At 37.6% G+C, this 13,603-nt stretch overlaps 1 protein-coding gene across 6 annotated transcripts in view; it reads right to left on the bottom strand.

Annotated features, from left to right (window-relative positions):
• The window catches only part of KLF12 (KLF transcription factor 12), a 522,975-nt gene that overhangs the window by 375,970 nt on the left and 133,402 nt on the right, over positions 1–13,603 (bottom strand). For all 6 annotated transcript variants that reach the window (XR_010409973.1, XM_064585999.1, XM_064586001.1 and 3 more), the window contains exon 2: positions 8,586–8,649. Coding sequence is in view for 5 of the 6 variants with exons in the window: in XM_064585999.1 (XP_064442069.1) it covers positions 8,586–8,618 (33 nt within the window). In the remaining variant the exon portion in view is untranslated. The remainder of the gene's footprint in view (positions 1–8,585; positions 8,650–13,603) is intronic.

The raw sequence follows: 13,603 nt of genomic DNA, 5'->3' as shown, positions 1-13,603 counted from the left end.
GCCAACAGCCATTCGTAACTTGCTTAACTAGCTCCTACAACTGGATGAGGTCAAATCCTGATCATAAATTCCATATTCTCTACCATTCCCATGGTTCCACTTCTCTCATCAAATCATGACTGATACAGAATTTGGTACCAAAACTAGTACTGAAAAACAAAGCATGTCAAATGTTAATAATCAACTCATCGTTCACTTGGAATATTTCTGAGTCCTACTTCCATTAGGCTGCAAGATATGCTGAAGGACTAGATTATGTATAAGATAAAGAACTCCACTCATTGTTGAGTCAATAATTATTCATGATTTTATTAAAAGTCCCTTTAGAGAACAGTAAGAAATTAATTCTTAGCTAACATCAGCTTGGGAGAGGGAAAGGAGGTTATTATTTTTTTTTTTTTTAGTGTACAGGTGTTAATAATATAAAATTAACCATATAGATATACTTCCATAAATGTTTCTAATAATCAATTACTATGTTGCTTTAATACTATAATAGTCTCATTAAATCAACACTGCTTAACAAAAATGGTCATGTTTAAAAGATGCTCATATCATTTTTATGACCACTCTTGAAATGTTCTGGTAAAATATATTATATAAATGACTTTGATAATGTACTCTAAATAGAAGGACATAAAGCTTAGCAGAAGAACCACTATAATCAAATGTACAGAGAAGGAAAATGTGTGAGCAAGGCAGAGAAAGCATGAAAGCATGTGAGCAAGAGAGGGAGGGAGGGGAAGGAGAGAGAAAATCATTTGGACACATAAATGAGCCTCAATAGATTCTGGCTGAAATATTTAATGATATCACTGAATATCACATTTACCATTAACTCCAAGAGGAAATTTTGCAGAGCCCTTTAATGCTCAGCCAAAGAAAAGAAAATATGGTTCGTATCTACTAAGATTTTTGTAAACAAAAGATCGTAACTTTTCCTGTTTGTTCCCATTTCTTCTAGTCAACATGACATGATCATTCAAGGCCCAGGTCAAATGTCATTTCATATTGTGGCCCACACGAACTCTTTCGGTTTCATTAAATATATTATACTATTAATCACACCAAATTGTAGTAACTTATTTTGCCTGTCCCTGAGATGATGAAGACTTGAGGTCAGGGTCTAAATTTAATTTGTCTTTGTAGCCCTGTGTCTAAAAAATAATAAATCCTAAATATAGGATTGCTGGATTCATCACACTGCAGGGTAGGTGTGATGATTAATTTTGTGTCAACCTCACTGCGCCACAGGGTGCCCACATTAAACATTATTTCTTGGTGTGTCTGTAAGGGTGTGTCTGGATGAGATTAGCATTCGAATTGGGAGACCAGTAAGTAGACCGCCCTCCCCAAAGTGGGTGGGTATCACCCAATCTGTTGAGGACCTGAATAAAACAAAAAGTGAAGGAAGGGAGGAGCCAGTCCTTGCCTGCTTAAGCTGGGACAACAGTCTTCTCCTGTCCTTGGATTTACACCATCAGCTCCCTGGTTCTCAGGTCTTTGAACTTGGACCAAAATTGTACCACTTGATTTCCTGGGTCTCCAGCTTGTAGTTGGCAGATGATAGGACTTCTCAGTCTCCATAATCACATGAGCCCATTCCTTATAATAAATCATATATATCATACAGGATATATATACATTTTGTCAGTTCTCTTTCTCTGGAGAACCCTGATTAATATGAGAGAAGGTGTTGACATTTGTGAACCAACTACCACAGCATATCCAGTATCTTCAAGAATTCCTTATCAACACAAAGGAAAAATGTGGAAGTCCTCAGTCAAATCCTAAAACCAGAAGCTGACATATTAAGTAGGACACCCAGTACCCCCAGGCATGCTGGTACATCCCAGCATATCTTCAGTCAAAGGGAAAAAAACATATACAAATACTATTTGGTCTGAGTAGCAAATTTTCCTAAAGCTAAACTGACTACATTCTGAACTCAATTAACATGGCTTAAAATAATAAAAATGGCTATTTTAATGAGCACTTAGTGACTGCCAGACAATATGCAAATGCTTTAGCATTTTTTCTCATTTAACCTCCATGGCAATTTTTTTATAGAGTAGGCATCATCATCCTGGTTTCCACATCACAGACATGACAAGGAGATACAGAAGCCAGGGGAAGCCCTAGCAGAGCCATAATTAAAAACCAGGGGGCCCGAGCACAGAGCCAAGCTCTCCAACTCCACAGCAGGCTCAGCAGGCTCAATTTAAGTAGTCTTAAATAAATCTAAAATCTTACTTATTGAAAACAGCAATGTTCAGGAATTTTTATACCCTTCCTTTAAAACTCACTGAAAACTTTCAAAGCAAATTTAGAAAAAAGAAAAAGAAAAAAAAAAAAAACAACCCAACAACAAAACCCTCCATCTTCTGTGGAAGCAAACACAGCCAGAAACCCATACTGCCAAATAAAACATATCTGTCAAAGACTGTGAAATCTGGGAGGCCGCTGGGAGCTGACATATACCTCCTCAGACCTTAAGCAAAACACAGAATTTCCGAAAAGTAATAATCGCAGTTATGAAAGGTCTACCCAGTGAAAGCAGAGACAGTGACAGTAGAAGAGCATGCGTCCAGACACAGCATTTTTTAGAGTCCAGCTCAGTCATCAAGGGGGTCCACCTGAGAGGTGAAGGGAGTCAGAAGCCTTTATCTCAAGAGTCCTTTACTGTATAATGGAAATGAGGAAGATGCTGGAAAGGACAGCTCTACTTAGAAAGTATTTGAAATAACTAGCTCAAGTCAAAGATTTTGGACTCATCTAGCTCATACCCAAACCAGTGGTGCCCCTGTCCACAGCACTCCCTGCAATACTGGCAATTACTAGCCAATACTGGCCCCATTCAAGGATGGGTAATAACCACAGGCCACAAGAGAACTGTGCAAAAAAGCAGCAAATAGCAAGAGAAATGTAAGGAATAGGCTAGTGAGGAACAAACATAGGAGGACGAATTACCCAAGGAAACACATGAAGCATTTGGGCATAAATAACGCTTCATAAACTAAAAAAAAAAAAAAAAATTATGAACAAAAGGGCCTTTCTTCAAAAAAAAAAAAATATTCAAGGAAGAAGTACAAGGGTTCAAATGATTAAAAGACAAGTTAACTGAAACTGATGAAAATAAGCTGACAGAACTCTGAAATACTACAGAAATACTGTTTAAGAAGCCACTTGGGGAAATGAAAAATAATGCTGAATTTGATTGAAAACACAGAGAGAAAAAATGCTTAATGGGAAAACACAGTAAGTGAAATCAAAAAGTTAAAGATGAAGACTACAGATGTGAAAAACCAAGGAGAAACATTAGATATATTTTCAGGGTTACTAAAGAAGAGAACAAAACAAAAAGAAAATATACTTTAAATATGATTTAAAAATCTGAAGACATAAATACAGACTCTACTTCTCAGAGTTTAATGACAGGATCCAGGAAAAACCGATACAGAATCATAAAAACCAAGACATAATCGATGAAGTTACTGAACTTTCTAGCAAACTAAAAATAGTCCACAGACATCTGAACAAAAAGCAAAACAAGAAAAAGTAGATCAGTTTGCTTCCGTCTTCACAGTGACACCAAACGCCAGAGAGCAGTAAAGCAGTGGTTCCATATTTCTCACAAAAATAAGAATTAAGACTAAACTTTGATATCAAACTAAAGCTTTGATAATTATGGTTCATAATCACAAATAATAAAGAAATCACTGGCAATAACCTTAATCTTGATGGTAAAACAAGAAGAGGGAAAAGGGATTCAGAAAGAAATGTCACCAATTTTCCCATCTTCCGTAGCAAAAACTCAAAAGATGCTATTTTGAAGTTAAATTTGTTAAAACAAAAAGTTACCAGAACTCAAAGGATTTTTTTTTCCACTTAAGTCTTTTTTTTAATTGAAGTATAGTTGATATACAATGTTATATTAGTTTCAGGCATACCACACAGTGATTTGACAATTCCTTCTTGACTCATTGCTCACCACAAAAAGCAGAGTCACCATTTGTCACTATACAATGTTATTAGAATATTACTGACTATATTCTCTATGCTATACTTTTCATCTCTGGGACTTACGTATTTTATCACTGAAAATTTGTACCTCTTAATGCCCTTCATCTATTTCACCCATCCTCCCAGACACCTTCCCTCTGGCAAACACCAGTTTGTTCTCTATATTTAAGAGTCTTTTTGTTTGTCAAGAAGTAGCATCACACTGGTTAAAAGGACATTAATTTGAAATTAATAAATTCCTTCAGTTTAAGTTCACTTTCTATTTCTTCCGTGATATATTGGAAGCAAAATGAAAAATAACTCATTAGAAATACAAAGTATAAATATGATATTTTCTGTAAAACCATCTCTATTTACCTGTATATTCACACACAGAGATGTTGTAAATAATGTTCACCAAATGTTAAAAGTTGTGAGACGGGGTGGTGATGGTGCATGCTTTAATGTTTTAAAAATGAGCAATACATCATCTTTTCAAATAATAAAGCCATTATTCTACTTTAATAATTGCATATTTCTCAGATCCCTGTATATCATTTTGTTCTCGTTTCCCAAATAAGAGAAATTAGACACCCAAAGGTGAAATGACTTGATGGGAGAGTGACCTAATTCAGGATGATATTTTAATAAATATGTGATATACCTACTAGTTTCCATCATTATCAAATCTACTGATTTGGCTCAATACGAGGATGAACTTGTAATATAATTATATATGCCTGACAATAGGATGAATTGTGCCACACAGTAGGAAATTCCAAAGAGCACTTAATATAAGGCTGATGTAACCAACCAACTCTTCTAGAAAGTTGTCATACACGAAGCACATGTTAGAGTTAGTGATCTGTCAGGGTGCTTCCAATTCTGAAAATGTTTGACTTTATGATGTGAAGTCATACAACAAAGTCATGAACCTCTCTCTTAAGCTATAAAAATAATAGTATCAGTACCATGCTCACATTTAGAGTTCTGTGCTTTAAATCATTTTCACGAATATGTCATACTTCCCTTCCCCAAAAACAACTCTTGAAATAGGTAGGACAGGTGTTATTAGTTCCAGTATGCAGCTGAGAAAATTAAAATTCAGAAAAGAAGTCACTGGTCCATGATCATACAGACAGATCATTACAGAGCCAAGACTTGTTTTTCTGGGGTTTTCTGTTTGTTTGTTCTAGTCCATGTTTACCGTCCAAGCAACTACTCTACATAAATGCACAGTAGCCCAGCGCTGACCATGTTTTACTTACATTACCCTGGGGTTTTCCGAGCAACTATACCTACTCAGTTCAAAATGGAAGAAAGGCTAGGTTGCTGCGATTCTTTCTATCCTGTGTGAGGAAAGAGCCTTGGAACTTCATGGAAAAGAACTTTAAAGCAACCACACTATATATGCCCATCACTATGCTATAAACTCTTTTCTTGGAAATTAAAGATTTTTTTCAGCAAAGCCTGCTGTTGTCCTTATGGTTTCCAACTACAAGAAGTAAAAGTCATCCACTGCTGATGCTAGATGGTTTAAGCAGCTGTTCATCAGAGGTAGTCCCAGAGCAGAAGTTTTAATGTGAACTCTGATAAGCCGGGCTAATGTATATGCATGCATACGTTTTGGACACCTGCTCTAAACCAGCAGCTGAGAAGCACTTGGTAAACATACCCTGAAGCGGCTGGAAAACAGATGGAGCAAAGCCAGGTTTGGGGAGCCAGGTCCCCAAACAAGCCACTTCATTCACAAGACAGCAACTGGTGAAATACATTTGAGAGCATATATGCCATATTTTATGCCAATATTTGGGAAGAGAAAATAATGGAGGATGGGCTCTTTTCTGAATTTATTTGATGTTTTCTAATGGCAGAACATAAAGGGACAAAATCAAGTGCAATGAAATTGAATAAAAGAACTTAAAACTTGACTAAAGGAAAGGACTTAATGCAAATACAGCTCTTTTCAAAGAGAAGATGAAGACAGATCCCAGAAGTGAGACTCTTGGTGTGGCCACAAAAGGAATTCTGCAAATGCTATTTAGGCCATTTAAATATTCGAACCTAAGCAGAAAGGCACAGCATGATATTCTGTGGCTCTTGGCAAGATTTTATCACCAGTGGCAAACTGGAAACATACTAAATAGTTTTAAAAGCCATATTCAAATGTCTTTTCAATTATGTAGACAGTGGGAATGTTGCTTCCACTGCTGACATTTTAAAACTTCATCTTAATAGTGACCTTGTCAATATACTTAAAATATAGAAAAGATAAATTTTCAAGCTCTGCAATTTTCTCCCTGAATCAGCATTGTTAAAACTAACAGCATCTGATTCGAGCAGGCTTAAAAAGAAGCACCAATGTATTCTCTGTTCTAAGGCATCTATAGCTGAAAATACAGACCAAAAATATGAAAAACAGCAATAAGATAAAAATAATTCTTCAGGCCAAACACATTAAGTGAAATAGTCACTGCTCCTTCCTCCACACAGACTTCTGAGACTTCTATAAGCTAGGGGGCACAATCATTTAGAATGAATCACATATATTATAGTCAATCAAGATAATATTTTCAGAGTTTTTCCTCGGGGTAAGTAGTAACACAATGATTCTCTTTGCCATTATCTTCAGTTGTCATAAAATTAGTTACAGAACAATGACACCGTCAAAATAAATAAACTCACAAAGTTAATACTGATCCACTCAAACATAAAAATTTTAATAACAACTGAATGAAAACATAAAGTAATAATACCAACATCATATATAAGGGCTAAACATATTTTGCATGATAATGAGTGAAGGTTTCCATATTTACATAGGGACGAGCCAGGAAAATTTAAATTTATTACCTTTGCCTTAGGGAGTCCATAATACCGTTTAACTTCACTTTATGAATGAAATTATCAGTGCTGTGCTGGTGCTAGCTCATCCCCAGCTCATGAGTGCCAATTGTTAAATTTTAAGGATCCCTGCAAGCTAGGTGTTAAATCACTGAAACGAACCATGATGAGAGTATTTACACCATGGGAATTGACAAGCATTACAGATTGGACCTCCCCGCCCCACCACCCAAAGCCAGTTTAATAGCACCTCACTGATCCACATAAAAATACACAGTATAGGGGTGCCTGGGTGGCTCAGTCGGCCAAGTGTCTGCCTTCAGCTCGGGGCATGATCCCAGGATCCTGGAATTGAGTACTGCATCAGGCTCCCTGCTCAGCGGGGTGTCTATTTCTCCCTCTGCCCCTCCCCACGCTCCTGCATGCTCTCTTTCTTTCTCAGATGCTTTCTTTCTCTCCCAAATAAATAAATACGATCTTAAAAAAAAAAATACACAGTACAATTAATCTTCACAAAGCAAATGTTCCCACGTAGGCAATACTGGGGTCAAGAGAAAGAACATTACCATACACCCCCAAGTCTCCCTTGTTTCATGTGTGAATCAATACTCCCTCTAGAGGTCTGAAAATCTTCCAGATACAAATATTAGAAAGGAGCAATTTTAGCAATGATGAGGGAAGAAGGCAATGTTAAATGAAAGATATAACCTGGAAAGTCATCTGTAAGCAACTGCGAAGGTAGGCTGGCAGAAGAAGACACAGCATGATGTACATTTACTTGACAGTAGCAGGAGCAGTGTGGGAAGGAAAATACGAAACAGCAGGTGGTACGCAGCTACGCAAGAGTTATGAGGCACATATCTGCGGACCAGACCTGCAAAGTGTGAAAAATCTTAGGAAGGAGATAGTTTAACATATTGTAATTCTCTTTGTATTGCTTATGATTTTTTTAAAAATATTTATTTATTTGACAAAGAGAGACATAGCCAGAGCAGGAACACAAGCAGGGGGAGTGGGAGAGGGAGAAGCAGGCTTCCAGCGGAGCAGGACCCTGGGATCACGAACTGAGCCGAAGGCAGACGCTTAACAACAGAGCCACCCAGGCGCCTTTTTATATCATAACCAGTACAGAGTAGGAGAAAAGCTGAAATAAATAACTGCCACACATAAAGTGATAGCCAGCATTTGATTACTGTTGAAATTCACAAGATTTTTTGTCCCCTCTAATTTAGAGGGGTACCTATCCGTGAAAAACCAAAGTGAAAACCCCTTCATAGTCATCCCGCTCCTCTGAGGAAAGATGACACAGCTGGAGCAAAGAAGACAGCATATGACAGCAACCCTGTGCCATGTGCTGCTGGTGTCAGGATTACGACTAGGAACTAACACATATGTACACAAAATCTGGCTTCTTTTGTTTTTCTCTGTCCCAGTGATCAGCTGCATCCAGTGGTCTTCCAGTTCTCAATATTCATCAACAAACTGATTCTTTAATTCCAGCTTAAGTTCTAGAAACTGATGACAGCTAAACTTGCACAAAAAAAGGGTTCCTTCCTTATAAATCTCTTCATATTTAAGGTTTAAAATTTAAAAATTACACTTTACAGATAGATGTATGTATCAAAGTATCGACCTCTGTCCCATACTCAGACACATAAGTGCTCTAATGAGAATAACAGCCCCAAAGTAATGTTCAACCTAAGATTTTTCACTCTAGTTATAAAATTTGACTAACCGACCTTTATTGTTTTCCTCTTCATATGGATATTCATTCATCCATTTGTCTCTAGAGTCACATTGATCCTGCAAGAAACACACACAAAAACAAATGATGAGAAAAAGTTCCCCATGTTGATGACATTCTTCCATTGGGGGTGAACAACTTAATTCTGCAATTCTTCAGGCTCTTGATTAGTAGAATGACATAATAAACACAACAGCCAAAGAATATTTTTTTCATTAGTTATTTGTTTTTTGCTTGCTCTTTACCAGCCACTAAAGGGCAAAGTGGAGAAATGAGGGAACAGAAGTATGATCTCCAACTAGGACAGCTCCTGAGCACAAGATAATGAAGATCTGGATAAAGAGAGTCGAGGGAGGGAAGAAAAAGACCAGAGAGACAAAGGGGAGGATAAATGGCAGAAATTGGTTTAAAAGTAAATTTAATATATAAAAGTCACAAATATTCCTACTGGAGCACTTGGCTCCCTTATTCTTAGCAACCAAGGGATTTTTAAAGTAATGCTGTTTTCCAGAGGAAATGATCTTTTTTTTTTTACCTCTTTACATCTGATACAAATATGCAGCATAATTAATATGAATACTTTTCGGTGCCTCCATGTTGATCAATACCCAAGTAACTTTTTATATATTTTTTAAAGATTTATTTATTTGAGAGACAGAGAAAGAGAGAGCGCGTGCGGGGTGGGGGGAGCAGAGGGAGAGAATCCCCAAGCAGACTCCTCGCTGAGTGCAGAGCCCACCACCTGGGACTCAATCTCACGACCTTGAGATCATGACCTGAGCCTCAATAAACCAAGAGTCCAGTAGGATGCTTAACCGACTGAGCCACCCAGGCACCCCCCACCCCCAAGTAACTTTCAAAAAATTAATCTGATACATGCCACTTCTCAAAAGCTGCCATATCCCCAGGACCATTTGGATCTCACCAAATATAATTAAATATTGCTGGATTAGAGAGTTCTGATTACAATAAATCATTTGAAAGTCCTCCTGTTTATTTTCATTCAGCATTATGCAACTTGCTTCAGAATTCCCTTTTCATGAGGCAAATTTTCTTTGGCATTCAGTTAAGCCAGCTTAGTAGGCATAATTGATTTTGTTTTTTCATTCGGAATTACACTCAAGAGGGGACATGCCTTGGCGTTCTTAGCAGCACCCACTCTGTGTGGGTGGCTCGTGCTGGCGGCTCACCACTGCAGCATCGGGACGAGTTTCCTCTGCATGTATCTCCACACGTTTGAACAGAAAAAGGGTTCACTCGCTCATAGGGCCATAAATGAAACCGAGCACAACTCACAAGTTCCATGGGCAGGGGGACTGCCCTTTAATTTTGTTCCAGTTTTAATCAATTAACCAATTTCTCCTCTCTCTCTCTCTCTTCCCCTTTGCCCCCTCCTTTCTTCCTCTCCACTTCTCTCTCTCTCTATATAATATTTATATATAAAAATACATACATTTATGTCTCAAAATGCATCTAATATATACTATAGCCTTTACTACTAGAAATGCTACTAGAAAAGCAATATAAATGTAATGTTTTTATTTATTTATTTATTTATTTATTTATTTATTTATTTATTTATTATTCATGAGAGTCAGAGAGAGAGAGAGAGGCAGAGGCAGAGGAAGAAGCAGGCTCCCCGCCTAGCAGGGAGCCCGATGCGGGACTCGATCCCAGGACCCTGGGATCATGACCCGAGCCGAAGGCAGACGCTTAATCATCTGAGCCACCCAGGCGCCCCTGTAACATTTTAATAATATTTTGGGGTACCTAGGCGGCTCAGATGGTTAAGCGTCTGCCTTCAGTTCAGGTCGTGATCCCAGGGTCCTAGGATCAAGCTCCACATCCGGCTCCCAGCTCAGCAGGGAGTTAGTTTCTCCCTCTGCCTCTCTCCCTTCCTCATGCTCTCTGTCTCTCTCTCAAATGAATAAAATCTTTAAAAAAAAACATTTTAATAATATTTTAATATTACAGTGGCAAACTAGAAAACTTCCTGGAAATTCAGAGTGTAATTATTCTATTTTACATTATATGTAATGTAAATGGGAAACCATAATATGGTATCCCTTGAAAGAATTAAAAGTCATCTAAAACACCATGTTCTTATCAAACACATCTTGTCCTTTCTAGCCTTCAAAATATATCTAAATCGATCAGTTCCAACCTAGCAGAATGTACTAGGTACGTCAAAAACTGGCTTCAATCTTACATTCCAATTCTGTAAGGTTTTTTTTTCCCCCCACACTTTGATATATCCTGGCCATTTTCACATGAATTTCAACTTCCTAATGCTTAATCCAAAATTCATAACCCTCTACTGTAGGGATACATTTACTCCCTAATTTTTGTCTAATAGTTTACGATTTTGTGCTACCACGATAACACTTAAACATCCTTCTATGTAAATCTTGTATATGCCGGGGCCTCTGCTAGCCTGGATGATGCCTTTGTGCAGGTAGAAAGGACACCTTCTCTGGGCAGACACAGAGAGGTTCCAATCAGGAGGGAGGGCCTAGCAAGCAGAGCCCGTGGTAGATTTTCACCACCATTCACCCGCCAGCCGGGCACCCTCATCTACTATACTTAGCTGCTCTAAGTCTGCACCTTTAATTACTGCCTTAGAATATAGTTATAGAAGTATAATCACCGAATCAAAACAATAGGAACTTTTTTCCTGGTTTTTCAAAATATCTTTTTAAACATCCTACACCAATTTATACTCCCCACAGAAAAGGAAGCACTGCTAACATAGTGCTTCTTTATTTCCCGAAACACAGCACATTACCTCACACATTTCAGGGGGATCAATAAATGTTTGTCAAATGAGCAAATGAAGCTAGTAATGACAAACAGAAGAAAAACAAAATAAACTCATGTTTCTATCCATCATGTGGATTTTTCTTATCCAAGTAACTAGGGCCTCCATTATTGAATTTGTATTTTTAGATAAAATTAATCTGCTGACTAAAACATTAAATTATGTGAACAATACCTAACACAATATCCCACATTTTGACACCATTTGGGGACTTACAAAGTAGCCTAGTGATGTAATTTGTACTGAAAGCAGTTCTGTGACTTGAGTACATGAACTATTTTAAGATCCATTTGACAATGATGATCAGAGATTAATTTCGTACCCAAGGTAACTAGTTAGATAATGTCAGGGTCCTTGTAAAACTCCTTAGAGCTCCACATGTGAACATGGTTCTTTGTGGTTTATCTCTGCAACCACCTACAACTTCAATGTATACCTCTGTATGTTTTACGCCTGACAAGAGCCTGGTATAATGCTAACTTTTGTTTTCCATTCAATTCACGCTCCTCAAAGAGTGTGCAAGCTCATCTCTTGTTCTGCAGCTCCCCTCCAGCACCTCATATTTTAAGTAACGCAAATGAAGACACAGTTTAGAGCTGAGAAGACCGATCCCTCATCTCGCCGGTCTCCCACTGGCCATTGGACCTGAAACAATTCATTCAACCTCTCTGAGTCCCAATTTCCTTCTCCACAGAATCAGTGGTAACAGAAATAACTTGTTCTATCTACCCCACCTACCCTAACTGAAGTCATGTCTATGCAGCAATCTGTGCTGTCATTCACATAGGAATTCTCATTTAATCAGTGGTCCAGATATTAAGCAAGAAAACAACAGGGTTTCCCAAAATTGAGGCCACAAAATAGACAAATCTCTACTTTATTCATGCTAAGGGGCCTTTGTGCTGTTCCCCAAACCCCCATCAAAGTCAAGCCATGATATAAAATAGGAAAATGGCACATTTCCAGCAACAGTTAATATCTCATCAATTTCCTAATTAAAAGATTGCTCAAGTCTGCCAAATAGGTTTGTAAAATTATCCAGTAAATTTTCTCAAAGCACAGAAGTTTTAAAGGCCATTGTCCTCATCAAAAATTCATCATACATGGTTTTGATGCTTACTTTCCTGGTTCCAAAAATGATTCTCAATTGTCAGGTAAAGAAAAAGCAAAGGGTTGGTCACTTATTTCAACACACACACACACACACACACACACACACACACACACACACACACAATGTGAGAAATAAGAAAAGGCACAAAATATTACATTTTGGAAAGAAGTTCAGATTGATTTTTAAACAAAAATATTGATGCCTAGAACCATTAGTAAATACTCCTGTTTAAACAGTGAGTCTGGAGAAATTGTAGCAATAGAGAATCAATCATCTTCTAAATTCTGTTCCTTTCTAACTCTTGTTTTCTCCCATAACATCTCCTAGTACCCTGGACAAGAGAACTGACCTTGGCCAGAATGCATGTGGCTGCTACCCACCTTAATGAAGAAGGAGTTACACTTCAGGGCACTACATCATTACCCTGTAGTAACAAGCTGCTGGCTCTTCATCACATTTTAAATGATCCATTATGCTCTCCATCTCTAAAGGTGAGTGTTTAATACATTCACCGTACTTCAGGACCCATAAGTACACTTGTTACTAGTTCCTCTGAAAATCCCTTTTATGTGTCTTTAAACAGAGAAAGAGAAACCTTTTAGAGGTGTTTATAGACACCTGACTAGTCAGGGTATTCCACTCTCTGCCCAAAGGTAATTTAGTTGCTCTGTTTCAAGTAAATTGAATTCTGGTAAATTGTACAGCAATTCCATTTGGAATTCTGTCTTCTAGATTCAGTTTCACAAATCACTGCTTCATTAGTTGTGATCCTGTGTTTTCAAGGGCTGATAAAAAAAAAAATCAGGTAATAAACGTTTACATACATATTCATATAACTTTTAAAGCCGATTAGGGAACCCGACAGGCAGGCTTTGTGAATTTAAGTCGTCAATATTATATAACAGATCCATCTTGGCCTTGCTATGCATCAAGGTTTTTGATCTATAAGTTGCCTTTTTTCATTTAAAGTTATTTCTGTTTTATCTGTCGCAGTGAGTTATCTTGGGAACTAAAAATATTTGAAGGTTAATCTAAATATTTCTGGAGATAAATGCATATCTAAGTGCTACATTTTCATAGC

The sequence above is a fragment of the Mirounga angustirostris genome, unplaced genomic scaffold (genome assembly GCF_029215605.1).
Source record: "Mirounga angustirostris isolate CCGP_5_RB_7025 unplaced genomic scaffold, mMirAng1.0.hap1 SCAF_3, whole genome shotgun sequence".
In the NCBI taxonomy this organism is placed as follows: domain Eukaryota; kingdom Metazoa; phylum Chordata; class Mammalia; order Carnivora; family Phocidae; genus Mirounga; species Mirounga angustirostris.
The sequence above is the reverse complement of the archived record's forward strand: the minus strand, read 5'-3'. Positions and strand labels throughout refer to the sequence as shown.